The sequence below is a fragment of the Myotis lucifugus genome, unplaced genomic scaffold, assembly GCF_000147115.1.
Source record: "Myotis lucifugus unplaced genomic scaffold, Myoluc2.0 scaffold_69, whole genome shotgun sequence".
In the NCBI taxonomy this organism is placed as follows: Eukaryota; Metazoa; Chordata; class Mammalia; order Chiroptera; family Vespertilionidae; genus Myotis; species Myotis lucifugus.
Genome location: NW_005871117.1, coordinates 5,105,907 through 5,118,508, shown reverse-complemented (window position 1 = coordinate 5,118,508; position 12,602 = coordinate 5,105,907). Strand labels below are relative to the sequence as shown.

General features: G+C 56.4%; 2 protein-coding genes across 2 annotated transcripts in view; one reads left to right on the top strand and one right to left on the bottom strand.

Annotated features, from left to right (window-relative positions):
- Positions 1–6,551, bottom strand: part of VSIR (V-set immunoregulatory receptor) — a 23,797-nt gene extending 17,246 nt beyond the window's left edge. Inside the window, exon 1 of the mRNA XM_006090287.3 lies at positions 6,334–6,551. Within this exon, the coding sequence (XP_006090349.1) occupies positions 6,334–6,415 (82 nt within the window). The 5' untranslated portion in view covers positions 6,416–6,551. The remainder of the gene's footprint in view (positions 1–6,333) is intronic.
- A 3,416-nt stretch (positions 6,552–9,967) lies between these two features.
- The window catches only part of CDH23 (cadherin related 23), a 33,994-nt gene continuing 31,359 nt past the window's right edge, over positions 9,968–12,602 (top strand). The window contains exons 1-4 of the mRNA XM_023755140.1: positions 9,968–9,978; positions 10,104–10,350; positions 10,656–10,775; positions 11,428–11,608. Coding sequence (XP_023610908.1) covers positions 9,968–9,978; positions 10,104–10,350; positions 10,656–10,775; positions 11,428–11,608 — 559 coding nt within the window. The remainder of the gene's footprint in view (positions 9,979–10,103; positions 10,351–10,655; positions 10,776–11,427; positions 11,609–12,602) is intronic.

Sequence of the window (12,602 nt, the reverse complement as noted above, 5' to 3'; positions counted from 1 at the left end):
GACTCAGGTCAGATCAACGTCCAGGGCAGCCTGTCCTTGGGAGGACACGCCAGAGCACAGTGTTGGGGACGACAGAACACGTCCCACGCCATCCAGAGCTGCGCATGCGTACATGTGTTATGGGGGGGGGGGAGATATGTATATGTCTATATAGCCCAGCTGGAATTATAATTATTTGGCAGGAGGATGTTGCTTATTGTCACAAGCAGAGCCTTGTGGACACGGGGGTCATTGTCAGAGACGGGGGGAGAGTGGGTGAGGAGGAAGCCCCTGGCTCCAGGGTGGCGGAGATCATGTAGGACAGGAAAATGACCTGGGCCTGAGCCTGTCCCCAGTCGGGAGCCATCCAGCCACTGTGCTGCCCTAGGGCCCAGGCCCCTTCCCGTCACTGGGTAAGAAGGCAAAGGCACCTGGAGGGAGAATGCTGTGAGTCTGAAAGATTCCAGGCCTCCGGACTAAAACCGTGGTGGGGCAATCAGATCCCAGGTCCTGTCCCCACTGAGCCATGTCCCTACGGTGTGCTCTTGGTCACGTCCCATTCCTCTCTGGACCTCTCTTTCTTCACGTATCCTGAGAGATTCCCACGTGCCTAGGCCCCCTCCAGCTCAGAAACCCTGCAGCAGGAGGGAAGGGCTGTCTCTCTTCAGGGCAGAGGGACAGGGCCACGAAGCTGATCAGAGGGGCTCACCTTTGAGCACCTGTGTTGGGATTTGCTGAGCACGTTATACTCATCTCCTTTAATTCTCATAACACCCCCTGAGGTAGGTATTGTTATCCCCATTTTAAAGATGAGGAAACGGACTCAGAGGAGTCAAGCAACTTGCCCAAGGCCACACAGCCTCGTGTGGCTGAGGGGAGGCCCACACCTTGAACACACCAGCTGCGGACAGGAAGAGCCCCCAAACCTCCAGTGGACAGGGCTGACATCTTGTCCTCCAGCTACTTAGAATGAACTGACCTCAAATTGACTCTGTTTTCCACAGAGCCAGCTTTGCTCAGCCTCGGGCCAGAACTGAGAACTGAGAACATCACTCTTGCATTCCGCAAATATTTACCGAGGTCCTCGCATGAGCCAGGCCAAGGCAGAGAGGCCGTGGGAGTACAGTGTTCCATACGGGATATCTGCTCAGACTTTTGTTCTCCTTCTGCCGCTTTCTAGTTGTGGGACCCTCAGCCTCTGCTAGAAGGTTCTGTTCCAGTGCAGGGGAAAGGACCTCTTGTCTGGCTTCATCTCTTCTCGACCTTCATTCATCTCTTTCCACCCAGTAGGGGCCTTGTGAAACCCTGTGGGTGTGCACGGGATGGGGGTGTGTGGGTGTGGACAGGCTTGTGTATTTTCCCTGATGAGGCATAAGTTGCTAAGGCAACACCCCAACACCCCAGCTTTTGGAGGTGGGTCCCTATCTTGACTGGTTTGCACTGGAGGCTCCACCCAAAGGGTTGAACTCCGTCCAGCTGCTAAGTAAACAGTTACTGAGCGCCTGCGCTTGTGGGCCTGTGTGAGATGCAGAAGGCGGGTCCTCACCCTCAGAGGGGGCCCAGGACAAACAGGGACCTGGTCTCCAGCTCCCCGCCAGGCCCTGCCCCCCAGGATAGTCCACGAAGGGTATAGTGAGAGGCTTTATCTTCTTTCTCAAGATGCAGAGCACAGAGGGAAACAGAGGCAAGGACCAATCAGGCTGAGTCTGCCAGTGCTAAACTCCAGGATGTGGCCCTGGAGAGGGGCTGAGGCCTGAAGCCAGCAGGTCTGGCCCTGGGACTCCATGGCCAGCGTGGACAAAGGGCATCTCAGATGTGTTTATTGATACCTGCCCCCGCAGGAAGTGTCCATTCACATCGGACAAGGAGTCCGGGAAGGGGAAGCCAGGCTCTATTGGAGGAAGCGGCCCTTCCAGCACCTTGGGAAAGCATCCATGCATCCGGGGTTGGAGGCTGGAGGCCAGCACGCCTCCCTGGGGAGGGCCTGAGACCCTGCAGTGGATACCTCTCTGGCGACTCCTTCCCAGCGGCCCCAGGCCCTCCCTGAGGATTACTGTGTGCAGCCCAGACTACCAGCTCCTGCCAGCTGCCCTCCAGACTTCCTAAGGTTCAGGCTCAAGTCTTTTTGTGCCCTACCCTTGGTGCTGGCGGCCCAGTGGGGTAGTAGCAGCTGGTGCTTCCTCTGTGCCAGTCATCATTCTAATCTCTTTTACATGGATTTGCTTATTTAATCCTCCTCCATTTTGCAGATGAGGAAACTCGGCACAGAGAGGTTAAGTAACTGGCACAGAATCTCATGAAGAGTAAACGGTGGTGCCAGGATTTGAACCCAGGTAGTCTGGCTCCGGTGATCTGGTGCCGTGGACTACCCTCTAGAGCAGGGGTGGGGAACATCTGGCCCCATTAGGGGCGAGTTAGTTAAATGTTTAACCAAACACAGCAGGCTAATTTTTAAGCTGATAATTTTGTATGGCCCCCGAATGATGTTATAAGTATGCCAATGGCCCTTGGCAGAGAAAAGGTTCCCCACCCCTGCTCTAGAGTGTAGAAGGGGCTGGGGGCTGACCTTCTTTGCTGCAGGTGGACAGGGGCCTGACCCGTGAGGACCTAGCTGGGGCCTGCAGGCTTCCTCTCCCTCTCCTTCTCCCCCTGTGGTTACTGGGGTGGCTAGGTGACCCTCGCAGAGGCAAGGACCCGGCTGGAGCACTATAATTCTTTGGGGAAGGAACAGGGGCTGGGAGAATTGGGGGCTGGAAGAAGCTGAGAGGCCCCTGACTCTGCGCCGGCCTCTTTCCCCTCCTCCCGGAGAGCTGCGCTGTCCTCTGCCACCAGCTCCTTACAGGCGTGAGTTGGCCTCTGTGCTGATGGAGCGGAGCTGACGATCGAGCACAGGTAGCTTTAATTTTACCGCATTAAATGCATTGAATTGCAGAGAGAAGGTTATTTCCTTTTCAGTTCTCTTTTGGTCCCGATTACATCAAAGGGAAAGTCCCAGCTCGATGCCAATATGTCTTCCAAACACCTGTCATTTGCTGAGCTCCTTGAGTTTTGGTTTTGTTTGGGGGTTGTTTTTGTTTGTTTGTTTGTTGTTTTCTGCAAAGGACAGCAGGTTTGGGGCTTGGAGCCTTCCTCAGGCTATAGTTTCTAACTAGAATTTAATACTCTTATTTGATCTTCCTATTATATACTTTTATGATTTTGTTGTATTTATGGCAAGTGATACTGGCTTCCCATTTATGGCAGTAATATAAAGTTTCCTTTTAAAATCTATTTACTCGAGTAAAAGAATGAGGAGTTTTCCAGAAAAAATAAGTGTAATGACGATAGGCAGACTCTGCAGAAATCCCAAAGGTGATGAGCTAATGACTGAAGCTCAGGGTACACGGTCACAGAGTTACCCTTCGGGAGGGAGTGGGCAGCAGGCAGCCTGGCTGAGACCACGTCAGCTGGCCTGCCCATGGCTCTCATCCCGGGGGAATGTGTGTTCATGGTCCCAGAGTGACAGCAGAGGCAGGGCCTGGCCCCGTGTCCCCGTGGGGAATGTGATCCCTTGTAGGAAGGTTAAAAGAGCTGGGCTTCCTTCATCAGTAATAACTGAATTACTGGTGGGCATGATGGTGGCCACTGTCTTTCTCTCTGGGGATGGTCAGCCAAAGCAAACAGGATGAACGTAAAGATCAGTTGCAAGAAAGACCCCACTGAGTCAAGCAAACCCCGAGCCCAATTAGCCTGGAAGCTGGAAAGTCCCCATCTCTGGGGAACTTGCAGAGGAGAATCCACAGGCACCTCTGTGGAAGTACCTATGGGTGCAAAGGCGGGATGAATAGGTGGCCTAAAACCTGGGCCTCCAGCTCTGTGTGTGGGGCTCAGTCAGTGCTGGTTGAAGAGCTCACGGCCGGGTAGGCCCCATGTGTGCACGCAGACAGGGAGGGGGCCCTGGCAGCTTCCCAGCAGTGCACCTCCCCCTTGACCTCTCCCAGGGAACTTCTGCCCTGATTAGGGAGAAACAGGAGCAGCCAGCCCAGTTCAGAGAGGGGCTCCCCGGTATTGTGGGATGCCCCTGGCATTGGGTAGGTGCTCTCTCCTGCCCATGAGCTGGCCTGCGGCTGTTTCTCACCTCCCCAGGGCCTCTGGGCAGAGGGTCGTAGATTTCCTAAGAGCTGACCATTGCTGCATCAGAGACTTGCGCCATGGGGTTACCCAACAAGGCCCTGCAGCTCTGTTTACCTTGAAGGGGAAGGTGGGGTCTCCCCACCCTGGCCCCAGGGCACTGCCATGTGCTAGTCCCAGAGTTTGGGACCCCTAGGTCAGCCTCTGAGGACATGGCAAGGACAGTACTTCCATAGGTCCTGGGAATGCCTACAGGGGAAGGAGAGGCTCAGCCACCCTTGGGTCTGCTGAGTCCTGGTTCCTAGGCGCCTCCCTCCAGCCATGTCACCCTGAGCCAGACCCAGGAAAGGGGTATCTTCAACTTTTCCTGGGCTCCTGAGCACCATACCTACCACCACCAGTCTCCTGGGTGGTGGCCCAACTGCAGAGCTAGAGAACAGGCTCATACCAGCCACCTCCATCTCACCTTCCAGACATAAAGACTCTGACTTGAACAATCCTGCCCAGGGCAAGCCCTCCCCTTAGCTGGCTGGTGAGCAGGTCTTTCCAACTCACAGACCCTCCTGATCACACCTGCAACCAGGCCTCCCATCTGGCATCTCCCTGGTTCTGGCACCAGGCAGTAGCTTGGCCGTTCAATAGTATGCCCATATTGCAGTTAAGAATGCTGAGTCTCAGAGCAGTGCAAAGCTAAGACTCCTTTCCATGGAAGGCTGCTTCCAGCCCTAATTATCGCCCTGAGCTGGCCCAGGAAGCGGTGGAGTACCAAGCTGTTGGAGCAGCAAGACCTCTGGGGTGAAGGCTCCTGGCTTCGTGCACAATGTAGAGCCAGGGGCTCTGGGCCTCTCTGCTCCTGGCTGCTCTGCAAGCTGGGTCCCTAAACCCTTGTTCTCTAGAACTCAGTTTCCCAAATTGGGGCTGCTGAACAGAGAAGAGCCCAGCCAGGGGAGGGCCGGGGGGAGGTAAGAAAACAGAAGGGCCGCTCAGGGTCACTTGGAGAGGACGGGGCAGGGCAGTTGGAGCACGGAGCTCCTTCCTGCTTGCCATCATCCCCAGCCCCTCCTGGAAGCCTTGACCTGAGCCATGGCTTTGTGCCATGGCTTTGCCTGCCCCCAGGGTGCAGTTTAGGCAGCTCTGTCTGTGGGCTCCCTCCTCCTTGCCAGAGCCTCTGGCCAGCGTCACAGTACTGAGATATCATCCCGCGTGCAGGCACTGTTTGTTTTCCAAGTTCTCTCTGCCTCTTACCCTATCCTTCCCCTTCTCTTCTTCTGACCCACCCATGAGGCCTCTGTGCCAAGCTCCCTGCCTCCTCCTGCCTCCCTCTGACTCCTTGCATGACTCACACTTTCCCTGGCCCTCTCCATAAAGTTTAGTTCCACAGGCTGCTCTCTCTGCCCTGGAGATCCAGCCTTTTCAGTTCGGGGCAGGCAAGAACCGGAGGCCAGGCTGCGGGTCCTAGGGCCTCTGCCCTCCCCCAGGAGCTCCTGTGTCCTGGCCAGGACATCACCTGGAGCTGCGACAGTTTGAAAGAGGAAAGTGGCACCTCCTTGTGTTCTAGCTGAGGAAACCGAGGCCGGAAAGATGCCATAAGTTATCTAAGGACCCAGAAGGCACTCCTGGCCGAGCTGGGAACGTGCCCCACATGTTCCCTGAGCTCAGCCTCTCTGGATGCCAGTAATCAGCTGACCACTCAGCTCTCAGCCATCAGACCCTCAGGATAAGGACAAGATAGGTGCCCACATCTGGGAGTGGACCCGGGACCACACTGACCAGTGCCCAGCAAGGCTGAGCCAGGAGTGTCGCCAGGGCACAGGGCATGGGCTGCGAGTACCACACCCCCTGCCCCCTGTGAGATCCTGGAACCCCGAGGCGGAGGGGCAGGGAGATGCCACAGGTGTCAAAGCCAGTGGCACCCCTAGAACTCGCAGGGCTGTTCTCGCAGCGCCCATCTCCTGTCCTGCAGAAGCTCCTCTCACCCTGGGCAGGGAAGTTGGATCCGCAGCTGCTTGAGCGGCCGTCAGAGCATAGAGATGTGCCCACCACCCAGCCAGGGCACTTGGCAGAGACACCGCTGCCCCCTGCCAAGCAGTCCCAGTAGCCTCCCTGCCTGGGGGGAGAGGAGGGAGGGTGTCCAGCAGGCTGAAGGGGGCTCCCAGGGTACCCCATCTGGCCTGCGACCCACTCACCCCACCCGCTGACTTCTCCCCGTGCTCTGCCCCAGTGCCCAGGCTCTGTGAACCTTACCTCGGGAAGCAGCCAGGAAGAGAGCGAGGAGCACAGGCCCCCAGCGCCGGCCGCAGGCCTCCGGGACTGGGGGGAAGCCCATGTCACCGTCGGTCGGGCCGGGTGGAGCGGCTGGGACGGCTGGGCTGAGCGGCGCCCGGGGCGAACTCTTGGTTTGCAGGGCAGACACCCTCCCGGCAGTGAGTGAAGTGAGTGCCTGGAGTAGCAAGTGAAAGCAGCCAGCGCCTGAGAGCCGCCGGTTCCGCCCCCTCGCCCCACGCAGCGCCCCCAGGAGGCCATGGGAGGCACTGCTCCTAGTGCCCCGTGGGCGGGGCTTCGCGCTGACTTGCACCATAGGAGAGCCAGCCAGTGTCCCCGCAAGTCAGCTCCCCCTGATCAGTTTTAAGCCTGTGTACTCGCCCCCATTCCTCTTTGGAGAAGATTGCATTGTTGCACCGCCTGAGAAGTGTCTCCGTGTGTAACTTAGCATGATACTTAAGCATGATGGATTGTCTGCCCTTACACACCAGCCTTTGCGTTGCCGGGGGGCAGGGGCTTGTACCCTACCTCCTACAACCCAGCCCGGGGCCTGGTTTGTGGTAGGCACTCCTAGTTGAGGAATGAATGGGGGGAAAAAACAAAACCTAACTTTGGTGCAGACTTGACTATAGATTCCAGAGCTTGCACCCTGTGCACATGCACACTGAACATAGGTGTGGCACAGGTGCAGGAACACAACAGGCTTGGCACATCCCTGCACTAGGACACAGGTAGTGTGTGCACAATATCTGGTCTTGTGTCCCATAGAAAATCACCAGGGCCCTCTCCCCCCAGACCCCAACTTCCCTTCCCACTTCGCACCATCCCACTCCTGTGCCTGGGCATCCTCGGGGCACGCGCACCCCCCCCCACTGCTAGTGCCCTGCTCTCGCACCCCACTCAGCACACCGGCACCACTGGCAATGTCTCTCTCCTCTCCTCCAAAGTCTTCTCGTCCCTCAGGGTTCGGCTCAAGTCCTTCCCCTTCACAAAGTGCTCTGACCTTCTCCTGAGGGCCCCCCTCCAGTCCTTATAGCCACATCCCTTCAGCCATCACACCGGGCCTGGTGTCACCAACCAGTTGATTTCATCGGGGCTCATCTGCCCTCTGAGCTAGACCATGAGCTGTTTGGAGGCGAGGGCCTCTCCTTGATGTTCCTGAGTCCCTGGCACACAACTGGGCCTGGAGAAGGGGTTTAAAGTGACGAATAAGTGAGTAAGTGAGTTCCTAAGTGGAGAGTGGCGGTGGCAGTGACTAGAGCCAGGGATTGAAAGAGCGGGAGGGCACAGCCATTTCACCAGTTTACCCAGCCTGGCTGAAGCTCCCAGGAGCGCTGCTGGCTCATTGGGGATCTCGAGCTCCCAGGCAACTCCCGGGCTGAGGGACAGAGCCCACCTGGGTCGGGAATCATGGTAGTGGGACTCACGAGTAGCCGGGAATTCTGGGCGCCCTGATCCGAGTCAGAGGCTCTCTGAGGGCTCTTAGACCTCGCTCCCGGGGCAGGAAAGGCTACAACAGAGGAAGGTGGGTGTCGTGCTGTTACTAGGTGACCTGTGCAGGCCCAGTCCCCCTGGACTGATAATCTCCCTGCTATGGAAGGCCCAGAGATTACCAGCACATAAGCAGATCCTTGATCATGAACCTGATCTTACGACCCCACTCCAGGAGACAGCCCAGGGCCCTTCCTGCTGGCAGAGGGTGAGCTCTTCCACCCAGAGAAGGTACCAAGCCCATTGAAATCAGGTGGGTCCTGAGCCCTCTTCCCACCCTGGCCATCCTCTAGCAGAGGTGGGGTCCTTCAAGGGTGAGACCCTGGAGCACCTGCCTCCAACCCCTCCATTTCTTCCTGGCCTGGGCTTGCCCAAACCACCCTTGAAAGCAGACTCCCTCTGCCCCAGGGCCTAGGAGGTGGGTGAGGGGAGCCTGGAACTATGGGGAGGGGAGCAGTGCCCTCCCAAGCCCCCCCCCCACCCCGAGAGGGCTAGACCACCTGAGAGTAGCTACCCATGATGCTCTCCTCCACTTCCTTCCTCCCCACACTTCCACCAGCTGAGCTTCCTGGTTTGCAGCGGGGTGAGACACAGGGCATTGCCCAAGGTGTGGACATGGTCCAGAAACCTGAAGCACTGTTTTCTCAATGCCAAGGCAGGAAGGGCTCAGCTGAAAGGGCCTTTGGGGCATTAACTTCCTCCTCGTGAGACTAGAGGGAATCAGACCCCCTCCCCTCCCAAGCTCAGGCTGATCTCAGAGCGAAGAGGCTGGTGGGCAGCCCCGTTAGACGCGCCACTCCCAGCCCCTGCAGATTGTTAGACTCGCTTCCCGGAGTCTGGGAAAGTGGGGAGCCATGGCTGAGGCTGGAATCCGGCCCTTTCCTGCAAGGTGGCAGAGTTGTGCTGACAGAATGGTTTGTATTAGTCAGGGTCCTGGTAGTAAAGAGAAGAGCCACTCAGGGCTCAACTGAAGGTGGTTTAATAGAAGGCCTATTACAGAGCGGGTGACGCCCCTCAGACCAGCAGCTGCCGGAAGCCCTTACCTCTCACAGAGCCACAGGGCAAGAGGAGGTGAGGTGACTGGAGCCCAGTGAGAGCTGGAGCTGTAAAAGGGGGCCGCCCCGCAGGAGAAACACAGCCACTGGTGGAACTAGAGCGAGGAAAGGAAGGAGTGGGGGAGAAACACCCCATCTCTCTCTCCTCCCTCCCCACATCTTCTGCCAGGACCTCCCATCGGTCCAACCCATCTGGAAGCAGATGGCAAGGGAGCCCAGGTGAGGCAGTCCACAGGGCCATCCTCCCAGGTGGAGAAGCAGAGAACGGAGAAGGGACGGGGCGAGGAGCAGAGATGCCAGCACATGGCTAACCTCTGTCTCCATGTACCTCCTCTGCTCGTGGGGTGCCGCATCAACCATTGCTCCGTGGTGCTGAGCGCCGAGCTCCAGGTGTCTACCTAGTACATGTGGTCCAAGCATCGGCCAACAACGGCCAGTCGCAGGAGAGCACGCGGCAGAAACTGTTCTTGCAGCGAAGCGTGTTCTGGGAGCTTTGTTTCTCACAGCTCAACAAATTCTGCCCGTGGAATCACCCGACACCCAGTGTCGTCCTCCTCCAAAATGCTGAAGATCGGCATTTCTTGCATTTACAGGAGCATGGGTGACGCCTACTTGCCTTTTGTAATCCTGGTAGAGGTTCAGGGTCAGTAAAGCCCTGGCCCAGGAAAAGCTATGGGCTCGGGGTGATTACTGGGGTTCATCTTAGATGCCAATTTTTTTTTAAATGTTTCTTTATTGACAGAGAGAGACAGAGAGATGAATGAGAAAGAAACATCAATTGGCTGCCTCCTGCATGCCCCCTATTGGGGATTGAGCCCACAACCCGGGCATGTGCCCTCACCAGGAATTGAACAGGCAACCTCAACCAACATGGGACGACACTCAACCAACTGAGCCACAAGGGCCAGGTCTCTTATATGCCAGTTTTAATCACTACGTCTCTGAACTGACAAGGATCCTGAGGTTACATCTGGCCTAAGCAGTGCCATGTTTGATTAGTAATGTCTGCAATGGACATGGACAGAGAGGTGGTGGTGCAAGTAGCATCTTGTACCTAAGCGGTTACCTAGATGGCTTTTGTGTGAGTGCCTTCTCTCCCAGCCTGTGCCTGCTCTCCCTCCCATCCTTCTCCCCCTCCCTGAGTGAGTGCAGCCTGGAGGAACATGCAGCTGGCTCCACCTCAGCCTCTCCAGTCCGCTGACCAAGGAACCTACCACGTTCTTCTCCGCAGGCCACCACTCACGTGTATGTGACCATCGTGGACGAGAACGATAACGCACCTGTGTTCCAGCAGCCCCACTACGAGATCTTGCTGGATGAGGGGCCGGACACGATCAATGCCAGCCTCGTCACCATCCAGGCGCTTGACCTGGACGAGGGGCCCAATGGCACAGTGACCTACGCCATCATTGCAGGCAACATCATCGATACTTTCCATATTGACAGACACACGGTCAGCAGCTGATGGCGGGGTCTAAGAAGAGGGTCACCTGGCTAAAGGGATTGGAGGGGAGCTCAGTGACATCGTGGGGTGGGGGCCCAGCAAAGATGGAGTCTGGGAGGGAAACTGGGGTGTGTGGGGCAGCCACTGCGGGAAAATGGAAATCCTGGGCTGGGTGGCAACACGGGTTTCCCATCATGGCCGGGATGCCGCCCTGCTGGGGTAGTCACAGAGTACCCCATGAAGGAGCTGGTCCCCAGGGGGGCCTAGACTCACTACCCATCGCTCCACCCTCGTTCCCTCTATGTATCCCCCAGGGTGTCATCCGTGCTGCCAAGGAGCTGGACTATGAGATCTGCCATGGCCGCTACACCCTGATCGTCACAGCCACGGACCAGTGCCCCATCTTGTCCCGCCGCCTCACCTCCACCACCACGGTAGGACGCAGCCCCAACTTGGGGGTGAGGGGAAATGGAGCCCAGAAAGCTCAGATGGGAAGAGGGGTAGGGAAAGAGTATCCAGGAAAAGCACCTAAATCCAAGAGCCCTGTCCTGGTCTCGGCAGCTCACCCAAACTTGCTGTGTGACTTTGAGGAAGTGAATGAACCTCTCTGAGTGGTTGCCTCTATCAGATACATGCTGATACCTGCCTTCCTCCCCTTCATGGGGAGAACACAAGCTCTGGTCAGACCAGCAGGATTCATATCCCCGATTTTGCATTTCTTAGCTGTGTGGCTCTGGGCAAGTCACTTAACCAACCTGAGCTTCACTTTCCTTCTCTGTGAGATCGGAAAATAAAAGCGATTGCAGTGTGTGGGAGCAAATGAGACCATGTAAAATGGCCGTGGTGTAGCAATAAGTAGAAATTCAGAGCATCATTATCAAAATATGAGTATGCCCAAAAAAAGGCTTCTACAATGACAATGACTCAACCGTGCACAGCTTACAAAGGCTCCCACGTCCACATCTCGTCTGAGGCTCGCATCCGCCCCCTGAGGCAGGATTATTGGGTCCAGTTTCCAGATGAGGAATCCGCACCCAGCACAGGGCGGGCTGAGGTGCGGCCTGGCTAAACGTGTCCCCATCGCAGGTGCTTGTGAACGTGAATGACATCAACGACAACGTGCCCACCTTCCCCCGAGACTATGAGGGGCCGTTTGATGTCACCGAGGGCCAGCCGGGGCCGAGAGTGTGGACCTTCCTGGCCCATGACCGGGACTCGGGCCCCAACGGTCAGGTGGAGTACAGCATCGTGGATGGAGACCCCCTGGGTGAGTGGGGCCTGAGCTGGGCGGTGGGGGCAGCACAACCTGAGGGCCTGGTGACCCCCCACTCAGGAGCAAAGTGAGCCCCACCACTGTGTGATCTTGCCTTCTCTGGGCCTCAGTTTCCCCATCCAGGAGATGATGAAAATGATCTCACATGGATATGGTGAGAACATGCAGAAATCTGGGAACAGAGGCTAGTAGCCTTGGAGCGTCACAGACTCTTGGAGAATCAAACAGAAAATGCGCCTGTGTCAAACCCAGAGAATAGGCTCAGGTAGAGGAAGGACAGCCATCCTCCCCCACACCCCCAAATGCACACACTCAGCCCTGGGATTTCTCTGCACGTCTCATCGTCACCCAGCCATGGCCTTCACAGCAACCGTGGCTGGTCTCCTCCGCTGAAGAACAGAGTTTATGGCCAGAGAGAGTTTTCTCAAGGTGGTTTTCACTCATTTCTGTAGACTAGGAATCCCAAACCCTAAGGCCTTCTAGGCTTATGCAGGAGACATATATGAGAAAAGGGGTCTAGGCAAGACAATGGGGAGTAGGAGGGGGGCCCTGTGACAGCCGCCGCTCAGCTCCTGCCAATTGTAGCCATGTCTTCCTTCCTTTTTTTTTTTTTTTGTCTGTTTTATTTTTATCATGTTTTCCCATTTCTACAGCCTGGGTATCAGGCCTTCCCATTTTTAAAAGAAAACTTGAAAAAAATTGGAAATTTAAATCTTTGTAAAACATCCAGATTTTTAATTGATCGTTTGATAGTTACTGAGCACATACCATATGCCAGTCATATTGCAGGTGCTGAGGATACAGAAAGGACGAAACAGATGCAAAGCCCTGCCCCTGTAGGACATGTTTTCCAGGTGGAGGCCACAGGCCATGAGCATAACTGATGAAGCAGATGACTTAGTGCTGGGGTGATATAAAGCCAGGAGATGGGGAGCGCCAGGGGGAGGGCTGCAGGGTCAGATGGGGTTTCCAGGAAGACCTGTCCAAG